Below are 18,308 nucleotides of genomic sequence, written 5' to 3' on the forward strand. Positions count from 1 at the left end.
CACACATTACTAAATTATTCATATTACGATTAATACGATTAAATGTTTAAACACTATCTATCTTTTTTGTATCTGAATTATTTTTAATGATAATCTTTTCGATAAATTTTTATAATTTGAAATATTAGTTAATATTATTATATGTTGTAATTTAATAGTCGTCATATTTAAAATCAATGTGTTTCTTTTCCGTTTAATTGATATTCAATATCTGTTAATTGATAGACAAAAAGAATTATACAGTATTATATAAAAAAAATAAAAAGCAATCTTGAAAATTTATTCAAACGAATAGTGTAAAAAAATTAAATCAAAATCAAAATTAAAATTATCATCATTTTAAAAATTCTGTGAAATTATTTTATCTATATTTTATCTATAATAATAATAAAAATTTTGATGGATAAAAATTTCTATCCATTAATAATAAAAATATTTAAGCTTGTACGTTAATAATAATCTTGTACAACAAGTAATCATTCGAAAGAATGAACTAAAATTTATACATTTACTTAATAACATAAATTGTAACATAAATTTTTATAATTTTCAATTTACGTGTAAATCTGCAATTACAAATTAAAAAATATTATAATTGTAAAAAACTCAAGAAAAGCGAAAAATATCTATTGTCAATTATCAATTAACACGCACATTTCCTTCCATTGCAATAGTAGTTTCTTAAAGAACAAGGCAGTAAATCATAAAATGGCGAAACTGATGAAACGCATTTCGAAATGCGACCCTAGGGAATAAGCGAGAGACAACATACCATGAGATCAATATTTCCAATATTTTACAACGCTGAATTGCAAAATATACTAGCTCACATACATATATAAACTTTTATCTATTTTTCAGTGTAATGAGTTTTAATTTGTTATATAATATATTACGAATAAATTAGTCGCCAAAATATTTGAATTTTCTAACCTAAATATGACACATCATGATGATATTTCGATTTCGATAAATAATACATTCTTAAGTTGTTTTTAAATTATTGATAATAATACAGTCAATCGTAAAACTATTCTACTTTATAAAGAAATTTACGTTTTTAAAAAATATGATTTTAATGAAAATTTTTGTAAATAGAATATATAAATCACAAAACAATTTATTTTTCGATCAAAAATTTAGTACGTGAAATCAACCCTCAAATTTTTATGTTTTGTATACAATTTTAATTAGAAATATTTTTTATAATAGAATTATAATATAATTAAAATTTGAATATTTTATAGTTTTATAGTTTTATAGTTTAATATTTTGCTATATCTTAAACCATTACAAAGTTATATTTAAAAAATGATATGAAAATAATACGAAATTTTAGAAATTGTCTTTTCGAAATAATATTATTGCTCATTATAGTCTATATATATATATAATGTTTCAATTTTATAAAATAGAATTATTCTTGATTTTAATAACACAAATTATTATTTGAATTCCCATAAAATATATATTTAAATATTATTTTACAATTAATTATTGAATCAATATATTTTAATCAAAATATTTATTGATTATTACATAATTTATATTTGATGATATGATAAAGAAGAATTTTAGATACTTTTAACATAATTATAAGATTGATAATTATTGGAAATATAATTATTCTTTTAATCATGATTAAATTAGAATTAATAAATATAATAAATAAGAATTAATAATAATGGTAAATGAATTTAACCAAATTATCCGTTTAATATTTGGAAAAGATACAATTATATACTATTCATTGTATCTTCAATGTATTTCTAAAGAAAACAGTGTGAATCTGTTTTATGTTCAATAGGAAATAAAGTAAACTATTGTTAAGCCGGATTCAGACCAGACATAGAGGAAACGCAATATATAGTGTTATATAAAAGTTTTAAGTCATTTACATTATAATAAAACTTTACATTTCGTTAATGAAAAAAATATATGCGATTTTAGCTTAAAAATATTGTTATACACATAACAAAATTTAATGTTTCATTATTTTTAAGAATTTTTAACAAAAGTAAATCGTAAAAAATGATTATAATTCATGATTATTACATATTTTTTTTCAAATATCATTAATTTTGTATCTCGATTTTTGAATATTATATTTTAATTTTTTAGTTTTTAAAGAAGAATTCAAAATCAACTTGTTTTCATAAAAACATCAATGATCAATATTACAAAAAATTTGTTCATCAAGTTTTAATTTTATTAATAATTTCATCAATAATTAATTTTATTACTATAGGAGACTGTTTTTATTCGCTATTAGAAGTTATGAATAATAAAAAAAATTAATAATTACTTTCTTTCTCAAATATATTTAAACGTGTCAGTTGTGAAGTATACATTCTTGTAAATATCTAAAAAATTAAAACAAAAAATTAAAAACAAAAGTAAAAGTCTCCAATCCTATGTATAAAAGAGTGCCATAACTTCATATCTTGATTTAACGTTTATATCGATTTCCTCGAAACGAAGGTATTAACTGCGAACCGCGAACGTCTAATCTCCAAGGAGAAATGTGGCTACCAAGCTCTGCGGAACCTTCGATTATCTTTCTCTCTCTATTTCGTAGGGCTAGTTGTCTATGTTCATTCCACTTAAGGATCTTTCTGTTCACTTCGATCTCTTGCACTTCATCGAGGTTATGCGGCTTCTAAATTTCCTACCCTTTAGTAATAATATATTTGTCCCTTGGGTGTCGCTGAAGAATCTCGCCCTCCTAAGACCTTGAACGTAACCATTATCTTATATATAACCAAGTTTCCTTCCTGATCATTTCCGGATCTCTCACTATCTTACACTTATTCTTTCATGATTTCGAAAACAAACTTGATATACAAAAGATTATAATTTCTTTGAGAATGAAACAAGTAAAAAAAAAAAAAAAGAAAAAAAAAAAGTTAAGGGATATTTTAGTCTTGTAAATAAATAATAAATAAAATAGGTTTATAGAGTTGATTTTCTCTAAAACAAATATTAGGCTAAAACAAATACAAAAGTTAGTATACAAAAATGTCGATTGAATTATAAACAATTTAAATTTGCATTGGATGGAAAGTGAAATAGAAATTTCTACTACACTGTCGTTTCACTCTATTTTTGTTTTATTTATTGTGAATTTAAATTGCTTATAATTTAATAAATAAATAAATATCAACTGGTAATACTTGTTTCGAGTTTTATATTTTTATATTTTTAATCAAAAATGTTTCATGAATATGTCAACATTTTGTATACATATATGTAACAAACTTGTGTGTGTGTGTGTGTGTGTGTGTGTGTAACAAAAGCCATAAATATAATATTTTTACTGAAATATATATAACTTTGTTATATAAAATTAGAAGATATTTGGAATAATAAATATTTATGCTTTTCTACCGTATATTAAAAAAACTATATATTCGATGTAGAAAATATAATTACGGAATAATATAATTGTTTCCGAACAAAAAACTATATGATCGTTATATAGTGGATATTGCAAAATTCTATAAATTGCTTTCTCAAATTATATAGGATTCGTACACAATCTAAAAACTATACTTATTATAAATATGCTTATAAATATATACTTATTTATTATATACTTATTATATAACTATTTAATATCTGCTTTTGATGTAAACGAATTTAAATTTTAATTTGTTTTTTTGAATTGTTAAAATTTAATAAAAATTGCATAAACGATAAATAAAGAAATAATAATTATTCGTATTATAATCAATGTCTTTATAATAAAACATAATAGCATAACAAAATTTTTATAAAAATTTATAATATATAATGAAATTGATTTTTTTCTTTTCTAATTTTTTTATCAATCCTTAGAAAATAAATAGTTTAATTAAATAATGGATAAATTTAAATAAAAATATTATAATTTACTTATTATTACTATTTTTTTTTTCATTATATTCGATTTCTTATCACTTGTAACATATACAAGTAATATTTTTTTGTTAATCTGATCCTATTATTATTTATATAATAATATTATATATATTATTAAATTGATTATACATATAGATCTGGAAATAAACTCTGTCAAATGAAGATTAATTTTAAATTTGTAAAAAAATATTTAATATAATTGTAAATTTGTAAAAATAACGAATTATCATTAGTAGGTATTATATAACTGGCGCAATCTATTAAAGTTCTTGATAAATATTTTGTTTCTAAATCTGTATTACCGACTTTTAATATATTTTAAAAAAAAAGAACTTATTTATACTATTATCAATGTACAAAAAATTATATAAAATTCGCTTTTTGTCACATTTAATTTCAGAATGGATTTTATTTATTTCTTTAGAAATAACGAATTGTTTATAATGATAGAAATATTTAAAAACAAATACCTTGAAATTACATTGTTGTTTTAAATAACAGAGATAAAGCTATAAAAGAACATGTTCAAAACTACCATATTATAAAGGTGTCATTGAGCTAGCCCAAGTTCATTCCAGAGGCTTTGTTAAACGGGATTGGTACTGAACCCATGGGACATTCTGGCCTATAAGGTCTGTATTATGTGAGAGAAAGACGAAATGAGCTTCTTGGAAGTTTCTCTCAAATCATTTCAGTTAAAAAAACTGATTGCTCAATAGAAATCATTTCGTCTTTAGTGAAAGTTTACACGATAGAATAAGAAATTTTTCTTCCATGGGTTACTTCGATTAAAGTTTTATATAACGAAAATTTATTTAATTTTATTTATATAATTATCTAATTTCTATATGACTAATTTAATCTAATTTAATAATATTAATTTTAATTAAATTTATGAAAGAGGAAATTAAAAATAATATTTTCTATTATTTCTACAACAACTTTCTTGATACCATTTTAAAAATAAATATTTAAGTATAATACTCATAAAAATTTCATAGAGTTAGATTTATTAATTTTGTTTTTTTTTAATTAATTGCTTATAGGCACATAAAATATTGTAATAAATTATTAATGACTCAGTTGAGTTTTATAAAGATATAAAATATATCATATATTGAATTTTACGAGGAAAGATTTAGTAGTTATAATGTTTGATTAAAATTTTTTATATCTTTCAACAGGAGAAATTAATAATATTAAAGCATACTTAATTTAAAAACAAAAGAATAAGATGGATCACAATAAATATCATTTAAAGAAGCGATTTTTCTTTTTTCAAAAAGCAAACATTATGTTATCTATACAATGGCAATTAAACTTATTTTAATATTTTTCAGATAATACTAAGAAATCATTCAAAATACTAAAAAATCATTAAAATAGTGAATAATAATATAAATAATATATTTCAATGATTTTTATTTGCAAACTTGAAAGGATTACTAAAAGATATCAAAAAAGATGATAAATAAAGAATATGTTTATGAATTCGTTATAACAAAACTATTTGTTCTATTGAAATACTGTTTTTGATAAAATGTAGAATATATTTTTAAAAGATTTATTTAAATTATTTTTAAAAAATAGAATGATTCTATGCATATATTTATATGCATATGTGAAAGTAATATAATATATTATATATATATATATATATATATATATATAACAATAAGAATATTGAATATTGCTCATTATAATTATCTTTAAATATATTATAAATATAAATATATTATTAATATATTAATATTTATAAGATATTTTTTAATGTAATTTAAAATTTTTAAAATTGTAAGAATTGTAAAAATAATAAAATTCTAAAGAGTTTATCAAAAATTTACTATTTTTATTGTATTTTATAAATCAATTTTATAAAAATTGCAAAGATAATTTTGTACAAAAGAAGAATATTGTATTTAACATAATGAAAAATTGGGAAATGATATTCGAGTTATTACTGATAATAAGTCAAAACGTTCTTTACAAAAATCAGTAAGTATATCATTAATCTTTTCGTGAACCAAGACGACAACAATATTGAAATTTTGCACGCGTCTCTGCTGATAATGTTTGAAAAACTAAACATTCCGAATCAGTGCATACTTTTTCTTCATGTCCGTGGCAAATATTATCACAATTACATTGGAAACGAACAATTCGTATGATGTGGAGATCTCCAACGTTTGTAAATGTATAATAGTTTCCTGTTTTCAATTCAAATAATTCATCTTCATCATTAATGCTCAGGAATAATAAATTAGTATTATTGTTAGCTAAAGCGCGACCAGGTAGAATATCGGCATATCTATTTTTTGTAATTTCAAGTTCTTTCATTTTTATTTGTGCTTCCTGTGAATAAATATTATTCAATTATTCAACGTTTATAATCAAACATTAACCAATAATCTGTAAATTTTTTCGAATAATATTTAAATACTTTTGAATCCAATTATAGAATAATTAAAAATAAATATTTATAAAAAAATATCTTTCTCCAATCTCGATAATTTTTTAATATGTTGTCAAGATTATCACATTAAATAATGTTATGAAATATTTTATTTAAGTCTTTGTTTATTTAAAAATTATTAAATTAACTTCTATCCAACTTCTATCCAAAACTTAACCTAAACTCAATATAAATCATGAAATTAAATAAATCTTTTTTTAACATCAATTTATATTAATTTCAAAATTAAGTAAAAATTCATATAACCGTTAATAGTTTGCATTGGTTTTCCTGGTTTGCCTGGTTTTGAACTAGTTTTCTTAATTCTTTTGGCTATTTTAACAACATATTAAACAATCATCAAAAGATCAGAAGATGACATTTTTTTATATATAAAAATGAAAATCGAATATAATTAAAATAAAACATTATCTGAGACATTATATTATAAAATTATTATTATATTATAAATTATTATTATTATATATATATTATTATTATATGAATCCAATTATAATCAGATATTGTTTAATGTATAATCAACCATATCTATCATATTTCTAGAATTAAAAAATAAAATTTTTGACATTCTAATATTTACCATCATCTTAGAATTAACGCGTCTCTCCTCATTCAGTTTCCACCATGTCGCATAAGCATTCTGAAATGATCTAAGTGCTTTGTCATATTCTGGATAAATATCGGTGCTTAGACTCTGATAACCGAACGCACCAACCGCGTCAGAATTGCCATCTTTTCCATACGAGCTACCACCCAAAAACCAAACAGTATATCCTCTCAAAATTGGATACTGTTGTGTACGCAAATACCAATATAACGAAAAGTATAGGGCTAATTCTTGATTAGGTCCACCTCGTCCAGGTGTAGGGCAAAGATTAACAGTAGGTCGACCACCCAATAAAAGACACAATCCCAAACCCCATTTATCTTTGGCGGGAAATATTTCATTCACCTTTTCATCGGTCAAAGGACAAATTGGGCTATCTCTCATTTCCTGCCACATCTCCAATTTATTGATTTTTCCTTCGACCGCTAATATCATCAACGACGTCATTTTAACATATTCTCGAGCAAATTCTTGGATGTCTCCGAAACAAGTTGAATTAAGTTTTATAGGAAACAGGCCTAATTTATAACTTTCCATGGCCATACATTCCATAGCGTCTGCGTTACAAGCTATCACAAATTCACGAACAAATTTATAATTTTTATCCGCGTCCAATTGCTTATCAGCTGCCATAATCCACGGAACTGTTTCTTCTACCAACTCTTTTATACTTAACGGTACTCTGTCGATCAATTTGTACTTCGTTAATATTTCTAAAGCTTTTTCAGATTTTGGATCGTATACACATGGTCCACCTGATAAATGAGCCATAGGTTTGTCAGAAACGTTTGATGTGATTAATATCACGATTCTTGCTGGATAAGCAAACCGTGCTAAATCACCTCCTATATAAAAATTATTTTTATTTTTTAATTATTTTATAATTTCTCAAAATATTTTTATTTTTTTTTTAATCATAAAAATAATCAAAAACTAACTATTTATATAAACAATTTAATCGATTATTTGAATTAATTAAATATCTAATCAATTAATGCTTAGAATTTATATTACAGATACATAATTATTTTATATATTAAATATATTATTTCTATTTGGATAAAAATCAATTTCAATTCTGTCATATCCGCGTATTTAATAATTAAGAATTTACAATTTAATTCAACTGATTTAATAATTCTAAGTGGAATTTAAATTATTTAAAAAATTTATCGTTAAAAATATTATCTTCTTACCTCTAATTGCAGAAAGCTTATTTCTTACAATATTTATTTCGTCAGGAGTTGCTTCTGCTTTGTTTAATCTAGTTAACACTCTAAGCTTATCTCTTAATGTAATACTATCTCGGGGACAACAAAGAAGATCGTCAATTCCTTGTGAGAGCATAACTATCAATAAATCTCTCTTCTTCAATTTTTTAACGTAATTTATAATTTGTCTCGTAGCTCTCACTGATTTTTCATCAGGATTTCCATCAGTTCCAGCTTCAATGTAAGTAATACGACTATTCAAAGGAGGAAACGCTTCTGGGAAACTCCACATCATGAAAATGGATTTTCTTGGCACCACCAACCAACCTTTCCTTAATTGTTTACCGACAATTCGTTCGAATGCTGAGCTCATTGTAACTGCTTCTTTTCCCCAACCCACAATATGCAAATTATTTTTCAATCTATATTTAACACCTTTAATTGATAGAATTGATCGGCCATCGTACTTAATCTTTTCTGGTATAATGACAGATGTGTATACACATTTTATACCAGTTTCGATAATTTTACTCAAATCTTCGCGAATCTGCAATGTAAATATTGCAAATTTAATTAAAAAATTTTACGTGATTGAAAATCTAAAGAAAAACATTATATAATGATATGTTTGTTGTAAAATTATCTATACAATAATAAATATCTTATATTATTAATAATAATATTAAATTTAATTTTACATATAAAAATTAATAATCTTGTATATTTCACATACGTGCATATACATATTCTTTTCTATTTCAGGATTACTGAACCAATTATTTTTTAATATAAAAAAAAGTAATTCAATTTATTAATTATTATATTATATATTAATATAATTGTATAAAGAACTGTATAAATATTTTTAATTAGAATAATTATATATATAATTAGTTAGAATATTAAAGTGGAAAATAAATATTCTTTGAAAGAAATATATTTATAGAATATATTTTTTAGAATAAAGAATTGCATATATATATATATATGTGTTTAGCACCTCTAACATAATCTTTTCACTTCCTTCTTTTTGAGAATCCCTAAGTGCTTTCTTTCGAAGTTTACTTTCTTTATCAAAAAATGCATTTTGAAGAATCAGTTTATCTCTTCTTCTTGATTCTAATGAAAGTTTAACTTCATCTATTATTTTTTGTCTTTTTTCTTTTAACGCTTTAATTCTAATTTCTCTTTGTTCTTCTGCATAAGGATCATCTATTTTTGGCTTTCGCTTCCTCGGTTTTTTTTTTGGTTTGGTCATATTTATTGAGCAATGTTATTACACATATTACAACTTAATTTTATCTTGCCAACATTTAAAAGATATATTTACATTTTAAGAATGTGAAAAGTTAAATTTTAAATATATATATGAAATATTTGTGTGTATAATTGATGTATAAATGATGTAAAAATTTTAAAAATATGAATATTAAGAGTGTGATTAGGTTATGACTATTGAAATATATATTATTACTTAATGAATTTAGCTATTTTTTAATATAATCAATAAATTTAATCTTGTTTATGATAGCATAGATGAATAATAGATCTATCATTCAATATTTTTTGTTCCTATCAACTTCTTTATTATTTTAGTAAGTGTGTTTATTTATAACTATAATGCATAATCATGATTGTATTCAAATCTTTTAGAAAATAAATAAAAATATATTATTTATTGTTATGTAATTAATTGGACAAGATAAAAATATGTAAGTAGAAATGTATAATTTTATATTACATATTTCTAGAATAATAATAAATAAATTAAAAATTTTATAATTAATAAATATAAAAAAAATATAAAAAATAATAATTAATAATAAAATTTATATAATATATAATATTTATAAAATAATTATATAAAAAATATAATTATATAAAAAATAATAATTAATAATAAAATTTTGGTAATTATTTAAAAAATGATCATTTTATGTTTTGATGTTTTTTTAATATCTTGTAGAAATCAATATTTTGTAGAACTTTGAGTAGCGAAAATATATAATGGGTGGATTAATATCAATGGATTATAATAACTATTTGCAGTTTAAGTAATTCTTTAAATCGGAGAATAATAAATAAAATAATCTTTGGATGATTGAAATTACTTAATGATAACAATAATAATAATTTAGTATTTATCGTTAAAATTATATATTCATTTTTTTCATTTTAAATCAAAATTCGGCATTTCTTTGCCAGATCTCGACCATCGTTGATTTACATGCTGCGTTTATTTTACTTCTTCATATTTATTTCTCTTCTTTGTTAAGTTATTCGAAAATTATATATATATATAAATAAATTCAATTAAAAACATACACTATCTTGCATACGAGAATTTAATTATTTTCAAATTTGATTAAATTTAATCATATATTTTATGATTAACTATATACTTTAAAATATTTTTTTAATGATAAAATCAACAAATAATACAAATTAAAAATATTGATTATAGCAATTTATGAGCAAAAAATAAAGAGAAAATAAAGAGAAGGATATCAGAATTATCGAAAAAGACGCATATAAAATTTAAAATCAAAAATATCTATATCTTTTATATTAAAAAGTCAATATATATTATAATTTTGAATGAATGATGTATTCAATTATATTCCTCGTCTATGCGCGACAAGTGTATAATCAAGAAAAACAAATCGTAGGATAGAGATAGGATAAAAATTGATTACCAGTGATCATATCTCTTGAATACTAAAGATATCTTAAATATCTTTCGTTTATTCCAAATAAGAGATAGCATTGATCCTCAATTCTTACTCTATCTTATTTAGTCATTAAAGAAATGTCATTAATATTCGAGAAAGTTATTTTTTATCCTATTTATAGTCACAGAATTGAATTTACAGAATTTGAAACATGAAAGTTGTGACCATCATAGAGTGCACATCAATATCGATTTGTTCCAATCAATAAATATATATATGAAATTTTCTTTTAAATTATTCTTTAGCATGAACATTTAATTCCATCGTAAATTTCTTACGTTCCTTGTTTAATTTATCTTAAATGTAAATCTTCTAATTCCAAGCTGTTTGCAACTACCTTTAGTTAAATAACTTTATCTCGATCTATTGATTTTATCTTAACATTATCCTTAGATCTCTGGATCACGAAGATTCATTCAAAGATAGAGATTGATGATCAAGAAAAATAAATGACTTCAAATCTAAACATAAAAATATATAATAAATAGAAAAAATGCGTTATTCTAAAAATCACATAACTTCAAAAAAAAATTGAGCGCTATTTTAAATTACACTAAATTACATTCCCAAGAATCAGTTTATCAGCTTTTGAATATCATAATCCAACAATAGTGATTGAAGATTTAATTTTGAAAAAAGATTACAATAAAAAAAATAAAATCGATAATATGATATCACTAAAATTATTAAAAAATTCCTTAAAAATCAGCACGAATTGTTATCAAAATTTAAAAAGAAATCTTCTTCAACAGATTAAATTTACTCTTCGATTCATCCATTCTTTATATAAATAATAATAATAATAAAAATAATAAAATAATAAAAACTGAATTTCTATTACTCTTATTAAGAATTATTTTGTTAAGAATTATATCTCCATTATCTCCATAATTGTTATTCAATTTTCATCTTAACAACATTTGATCTCTGCGATTTATCCAGAGATTTAATCCAATTTCAATCAAAAGTAATTATAAGTTTGCTTTCGTCTTATGTACAAATAATATTTGATATTTGATACCAATTAAATGGAAATTCATTTTTCCTCAAATCTTTAATGATATTCGAACATAATATTTAGTTATTTAAATTAGAGAAATCATAAAATTTTCTTTATTTCTAAACTCGTAGTAATGATTTCCATTCTATAATCCTCTCTCATAAAGTATTTGGTTGTAAATTGTTTATAGTTGGAATATAGATAAGATGCTTTTCAAAGAATAGAGCTTCCGAAAATCTCAATTCATTATGGATGAACATATAACATGTTTCATTTTCCGTGCGAACGCGAACAATTTGAAAAAACAGTCACAAAAGAATTTTGGAACACAAAGTTGAATTTTCAATCCCTTATTATTTCATTCAATTTTTCTTACAAATGTTAATCTCATGATAAACCTTATTGCAATTGTAACATTATAGTACGCTTCGAGCATATTCATTATCATTATTATTTTTTAGGATTGAAATGATAGAGATGTCATTATAATTTTGAGAAACATTTAAGTCATTATGAGAATTCTCTAATATATGTATACTGATTATAGAATTTATTGCGCCATCAATTTACTTTCAATGAATCAACTGCCTATTCATTAAATCATACTTAAAAAAACTAAAACTGATTATTAATTTCTACAAACAATATCTCTATCTATCAATTTTTACTTTAATATTATCCTATCGATATTATATTTTACAATAACTCTACTTTTGATTTTTTAATTAAATTATTTATATACTAAACTGATAAACTTTGTATATACATTGACTGTATTAATATCATTCCAATATAATCTATTTTGAAAACTATTCATAAAGTTTTATAATCATGAATTTAATCATTTCCATTCCAATTTAATATTAATATATTAATTATTTAATTATATAATAATTATTAATTATATTATATAAATAATATAATATATTTTTGATTCATTATACATCAATTATATTGGGTGTCCCATAAATTTCTTTATTTTTTTGATACGAAATGAATATACAATATTTATTGTTTAAGATTGATTTATTGCATTATATATGAACCGTTCTCCTCTATCATCTTCTTCCACCTCTCAGGAAGCCTTTATTGCCTCTTTCCAAAATTTTTGGGGCTTGCTTGCAAAATATTCAGCGAAATGTATTTTTATTTCACTTACAAATTGAAACTTATCATGGAGAATTTTTTAATGACAGGAACAAGTAATAATCGGATGGAGCAAGATCTGAGAAATACGGAAGATACGGTAGAACGTCTCAATCAAACTGTAACAGCTTTTGTCTTACAGTCAATGCAACATGCCGTTTTGCATTATTGTTGATGAAAAACGATAATTTTGGCCATTTTTCTATTATAACTTTCAATTTTCTGCTATGGCTTTTAATTTATCAAGCTCATTACAGTATTTGGCAGAATTGATGGTTTCACCTTGCGAAAGGAGTTCATAGTAGAATACACATTTCCAATCCCACCAAAGATTGATTTAATGGATAAAAAAACTTTCTTCGGGTGAAGTCCAGACTTTATGACAATTGAAGGTCTATTATCCTAAGGACAAAATGCGTTTTCAATGCACATTTTGATATAAAATCCAAATCTCGTCTGCAATGACAAGCCTCTTTAAGAAAGTATCTCTTTCATGTCGCTGGAGAAATAAACCACACGTAGAGACACGGTTTTTCTCCATCAAGAGCTGTGGAATTCAAACTTCACATGATATATCCTATCTTGATTAGGTGATTATGTACCATTGTTCTGAGAATGTTAGTGACATTCATTATATCTTATATACTATATTGCGGATTTTCAGCAAGCATGGCCTTGATAAGCCTTGATAATCCGTATCCGTTGTTGCTGCGGTCTCCATTTTTCAAATCAAAATTGTCAACTCTAAATCTCTTAAACCAATTGCGGACGGTCGTAATAATCATAGCACTACTCTCATAAACGGTACAAATCTTGTCTGCAGTATCATTTGCACTATTATCTTTTTTAAAGCAATGAAGCATAACATAGCACAAATGCTTCCTTTGACTATTTATATTGAACAATATAGAAAAAAGTTTTAAAAGAGACTATATCACCAACGAAATATACTTTAAAAAAGCTTTGAGACGACTAAAAAAGATACTATAGACGGCAAATAAATAAACCTGCATGTTTACATAAATATAGCCACTCAAAGTCATTCTTAGCGTGGTGCGAAAGAAACTTATGGAACACTCTAATATATTACATTATAGATTTTATATTTATATTTATAATTATATTTTAATATATTTTATTTTCTAATATAAGCAATATTATTTAATATTATAATGATGCCTATTTTTGTATCTAGCTTTTTGCCTACTTAAATATTAAGTATTTAAATATTCATCGCTATACTTATTAATTTTTAAAAACTTTATAATTGTTTTTGACGTTATCAAATTAAACATTTAATGCTTGAATTTATGTATTTTGTTGAATATATGATATCTCACTTATATATATATATATTTTTTTGCTCATTTATAAACTATTAACGCTGAAAAATGAAACTCGACCATTTTGCATGTGTCGACTATTAATACTTCACATTAATATCTCATATTTTATTCTTTTCTTTCATTCAATTGAATTTCGTAGAAATCATTTAATCGAATAAGAATTTTATTTTCGATTCTATTTTTGATTCTAATTGTGAACGCTAAAGTAAGTATTATTATATATTTGTATTCTATACTATATATTATATACTATATATATTCGTTCATAGATTTAAAATAATCCAAAACACTTAATAAATTCATTCGAGACATTTTGCTGATTATTCAATTTTTGACTTATATCTGTGTTTTTCCATCTATTTGCTCATTTTGTCTATACTTAAATTACAAAATTTATGGTCTCAAGAGATAAATCTGATATTTAATTAAATAAGTTTATTATTTTTTTTATTTAACCTATTTATTAAAAATATATATTATAAATTATTTTACTTTTGTTACATCAATTTTATGGTCTGATTTTATAAAACGTTTTACTTTAGCTTTGTCTCGTTTTCTGTAACAAAAGAATATATCATTATAATTTAAATATTTAATAAAAAGAAATTATAAAAAAATATATAATTAATATGAAATTTAAAAAAATATAAAATTAATGTGATTAAAATAAATATATGTATAATTGAAAAATATATAATTTTATATGATTTTCTATGATTTTATAAATTAATTATAAAATATCTTATACTTACAATCTGATATTAGTAGGAGCAATGATATTTCTCTGTTGAAGAGATTTGAATCTATCTTTCAATAAATTACCAGTTGGTTCAGAATTCCGCAAATTTCCAGTTAATTCTGAACCTAATTTAAAATCAAGTTCTAAAGGTTCAAATTTAACTTTACTGAGAGTTTTAGTACCCATTGTTTTAAGTATTTTCTTTTTTAATCTCTTTTCTTGTAATACTTTTTCTTTCTTTTCTTTAGCAGCTAACTGTCTATCTAATAATCTTAATTTATATATATCTGAAATCTTTTTTTTCTCTACTTTTTCTTGTTGCTTTTTATGTACCAAATTTTTCTGTTCTTTTTGTTTACGTCTTTGCACACGAGTTTTTTTTTGATTTTTAACAGGTGGATTTATAGATTTTACTATTGGATCATTATTTTCATCTTCATTAAAATCTTGATTATCTTCTAATTTGAGACCTTCTGACATTTCTTTTATCAAGTTACTTTCTTTTTCTTTAGGTGAAACCTAGAATATAATTTTAATATATAATAACTATTTATTTTTAATTTTATAAATTTAATTAATAAAATAATACCTTTTTGAACATTTTTGTGGTAACTCTGTTCAGATGTTCTTCTTCTTTTATAAGTTCCATTTCTTTTTGAGCCACTTCATGTAATAACTTTTGATGATCTTCAAACGAAGGATTATAAGATATACCTGGATGAGGAGCTTCAACTGCTGGAATATTAGAAGGTTTTTTGTGTAAAGAAGAAGGTATTCTCTTTTTTTTTATTCCAAAATATGTTAATGTATGTCTAATTGTGTCTGAAGACATCCAATCTGTATTAATGTCTTTCATAATTTTTTCTTTCCATATATTTGTATTAAATTCATCTCTTTTTGATTTATTTAATTTTTTTTTTGCTGCAATCATTTTGTTTTTTAATCTTAACTTTTCTTTTAATGTCAAAATATTTTGAGATTTTCTGATAGCTTCTTTTTTTAAAACTAATGCATTTTTTCTTTCATCTTTAGTTCTTACACGGTTTCTTTTTGTTATTGGATCTGGAACAGCTGTATGAGGTTTTAAAATATTAAAACATCGTGGTTCTTTCAATTTTAATATTTCTCGACGTTTTTGCTTTGAAAGTATTTCAGGTGCTGTAGAAATACTAAACAATTCTGAATCCTTGTGAATCGCGAAAGAACCTAATCTTTCTTCTAATTGTGAATTTTCCAAAAATTTTTCAACATCTTTTGTATCTGTATATTTACGCCATGCTTTTTTTGTTTTTTTAGAAACTTTACGCTTCTTCGTTTTAATTGCAGCCATTTTGTCGTGATCAATAAATCTATACCATTCACCACAGTATTTAGCTTTATAATGCGATTTTCAATTCGAGCTTGAAATTAGAGTTGCAAGAAAAATTCCCTATTGCAGAAAAAAATAATATCATATAAAACTATATTTTATTTTTTATTTTTAAACATATTATATGAGAATTAATAATACTAGATTTTTATACATTTATATATATATATATATATATATATATATTATATATTATAATATATATATATTATACATTACATCATTGTATATATTTATATTTATTAAAGAAAATATCTTGACAATATCATATTTCAAATTTCTTTATTTTTGATAATTCTGACTACCTCTTGTTAAAAATAAAACATATATCTTTTTTTTAGACTTTATTGGATTTAAAACTTTATTTCTAGGGATTAGAACTTTGAAGATTTTTTTTTTCGAAAGTTTAATTTATAAATTATATATAGAGTTCCCAAAACATAGAAACATTCATTAACTAAAGATTCCTGATGTAATTTTAAGTAATATTTTCCTTTGGAAAAATATATTTTCGATTTTGTTAACGAGTTAACAAAAAACACTAACCTAATCAAACGGCATAGCATTGTTTATACCGCCGATCGACCATAAATAAATTCTAGCAATATATAATGAAGTGTTTGAATATAACAAATATTTTTTTTCGATACAAAATTATATCAAATTATATTATGAACAATAAATAAATTATAATATTCAATATAATATATAATATATAATATTCAACTATACTATGCGTTCTGTGATTAGCTAGTATTTTTTTTGTTAATAACTTGTTAATAAAACCATTCAGAAATCTCCAATTAATGAATAATCTTATATTTTTAAAACATTGTACATGAAATTAGTTTAAACAACAGAATAATAATTTTCAATTATTAAATAATAATTGAAAAATCATATTTTATAAATAGTAATTTAAAAATTTATTTTATTTCAATTTTTGTTATTTCAATCTTTTTAAGAATACTAGAAAAAATGTATTAAAATATTTTTTTAATTAATGGATTATATCTTAGTTCGATATTACAAAACTTAAAAAAAAATAAAAGCTCTTGAACAATTCAATTGTCTAATATGCATATTCATTTCATTCATTTAAATGAATTCAAATTCATTTAATAAAATGAAATGTAAACTTGTTTTTGAAATTCTTAATGAAAGTTATTTGCTTTATTAAATATTGATTAAATATTGCTTCATTAAATATTACATTATATACATGTATATTATATATTGTATGTATATTATATACATACAATAATATATACATATTATTATACATATATACATCGAAATCTCTATATTAAAAAAATTCTTTATTAAATTAAATTTTTTATTAAATAAAAAAAATTTTCAACAAAATTTTGTTTTATATTTTTTTTTAATAAAACAATTACACACTCGAAAAAATATCACGATTTATTTTTTAATTTTTTTTTTATATACATAAATTTAATATATAAATTTTTTTTTAATATATAATTTTATTATTATATATTTATTATATATTATTATATTATTTATTATATATTATTTTTTAATATATAATTATATATATATATATATATATATATATAAATTGAAATAATTACGGCGATATGATGGATCAATTCCATCATTCATAAAATGTAAATGCTGTTTTTTGAAATATATATTAATGTGAAAAAGATTTAGTATTTAACTTTCGATATTAAATAATCATCAAATAACTTTCAATATTAATTTTCATATATGCATATATGAAACACATTCATACATATTCATTAATATACATAATAATAA

The 18,308-nt window shown here is 22.1% G+C and overlaps 2 protein-coding genes across 2 annotated transcripts; both read right to left on the minus strand.

Moving 5' to 3' along the window:
- Positions 1–5,907: 5,907 nt before the first annotated feature.
- LOC122714504 (glycerate kinase-like) lies at positions 5,908–9,449 on the minus strand. The gene is made up of 4 exons (XM_043935875.1): positions 9,192–9,449; positions 8,177–8,738; positions 6,954–7,825; positions 5,908–6,252 (listed from the first exon to the last, which is right to left on the minus strand). The coding sequence occupies exons 1-4, from the start codon at positions 9,447–9,449 to the stop codon at positions 5,908–5,910; spliced, it is 2,037 nt and encodes a 678-aa protein (XP_043791810.1).
- A 3,408-nt stretch (positions 9,450–12,857) lies between these two features.
- On the minus strand, positions 12,858–16,609 carry LOC122714446 (ribosome biogenesis protein NOP53). Its single transcript, XM_043935771.1, has 3 exons — positions 15,744–16,609; positions 15,168–15,673; positions 12,858–14,971 (listed from the first exon to the last, which is right to left on the minus strand). The coding sequence occupies exons 1-3, from the start codon at positions 16,482–16,484 to the stop codon at positions 14,899–14,901; spliced, it is 1,320 nt and encodes a 439-aa protein (XP_043791706.1). The 5' UTR covers positions 16,485–16,609; the 3' UTR covers positions 12,858–14,898.
- Positions 16,610–18,308: the final 1,699 nt, after the last annotated feature.

Source organism: Apis laboriosa, unplaced genomic scaffold (genome assembly GCF_014066325.1).
Source record: "Apis laboriosa isolate Shangri-la unplaced genomic scaffold, ASM1406632v1 scaffold30_cov140, whole genome shotgun sequence".
Classification (NCBI taxonomy): domain Eukaryota; kingdom Metazoa; phylum Arthropoda; class Insecta; order Hymenoptera; family Apidae; genus Apis; species Apis laboriosa.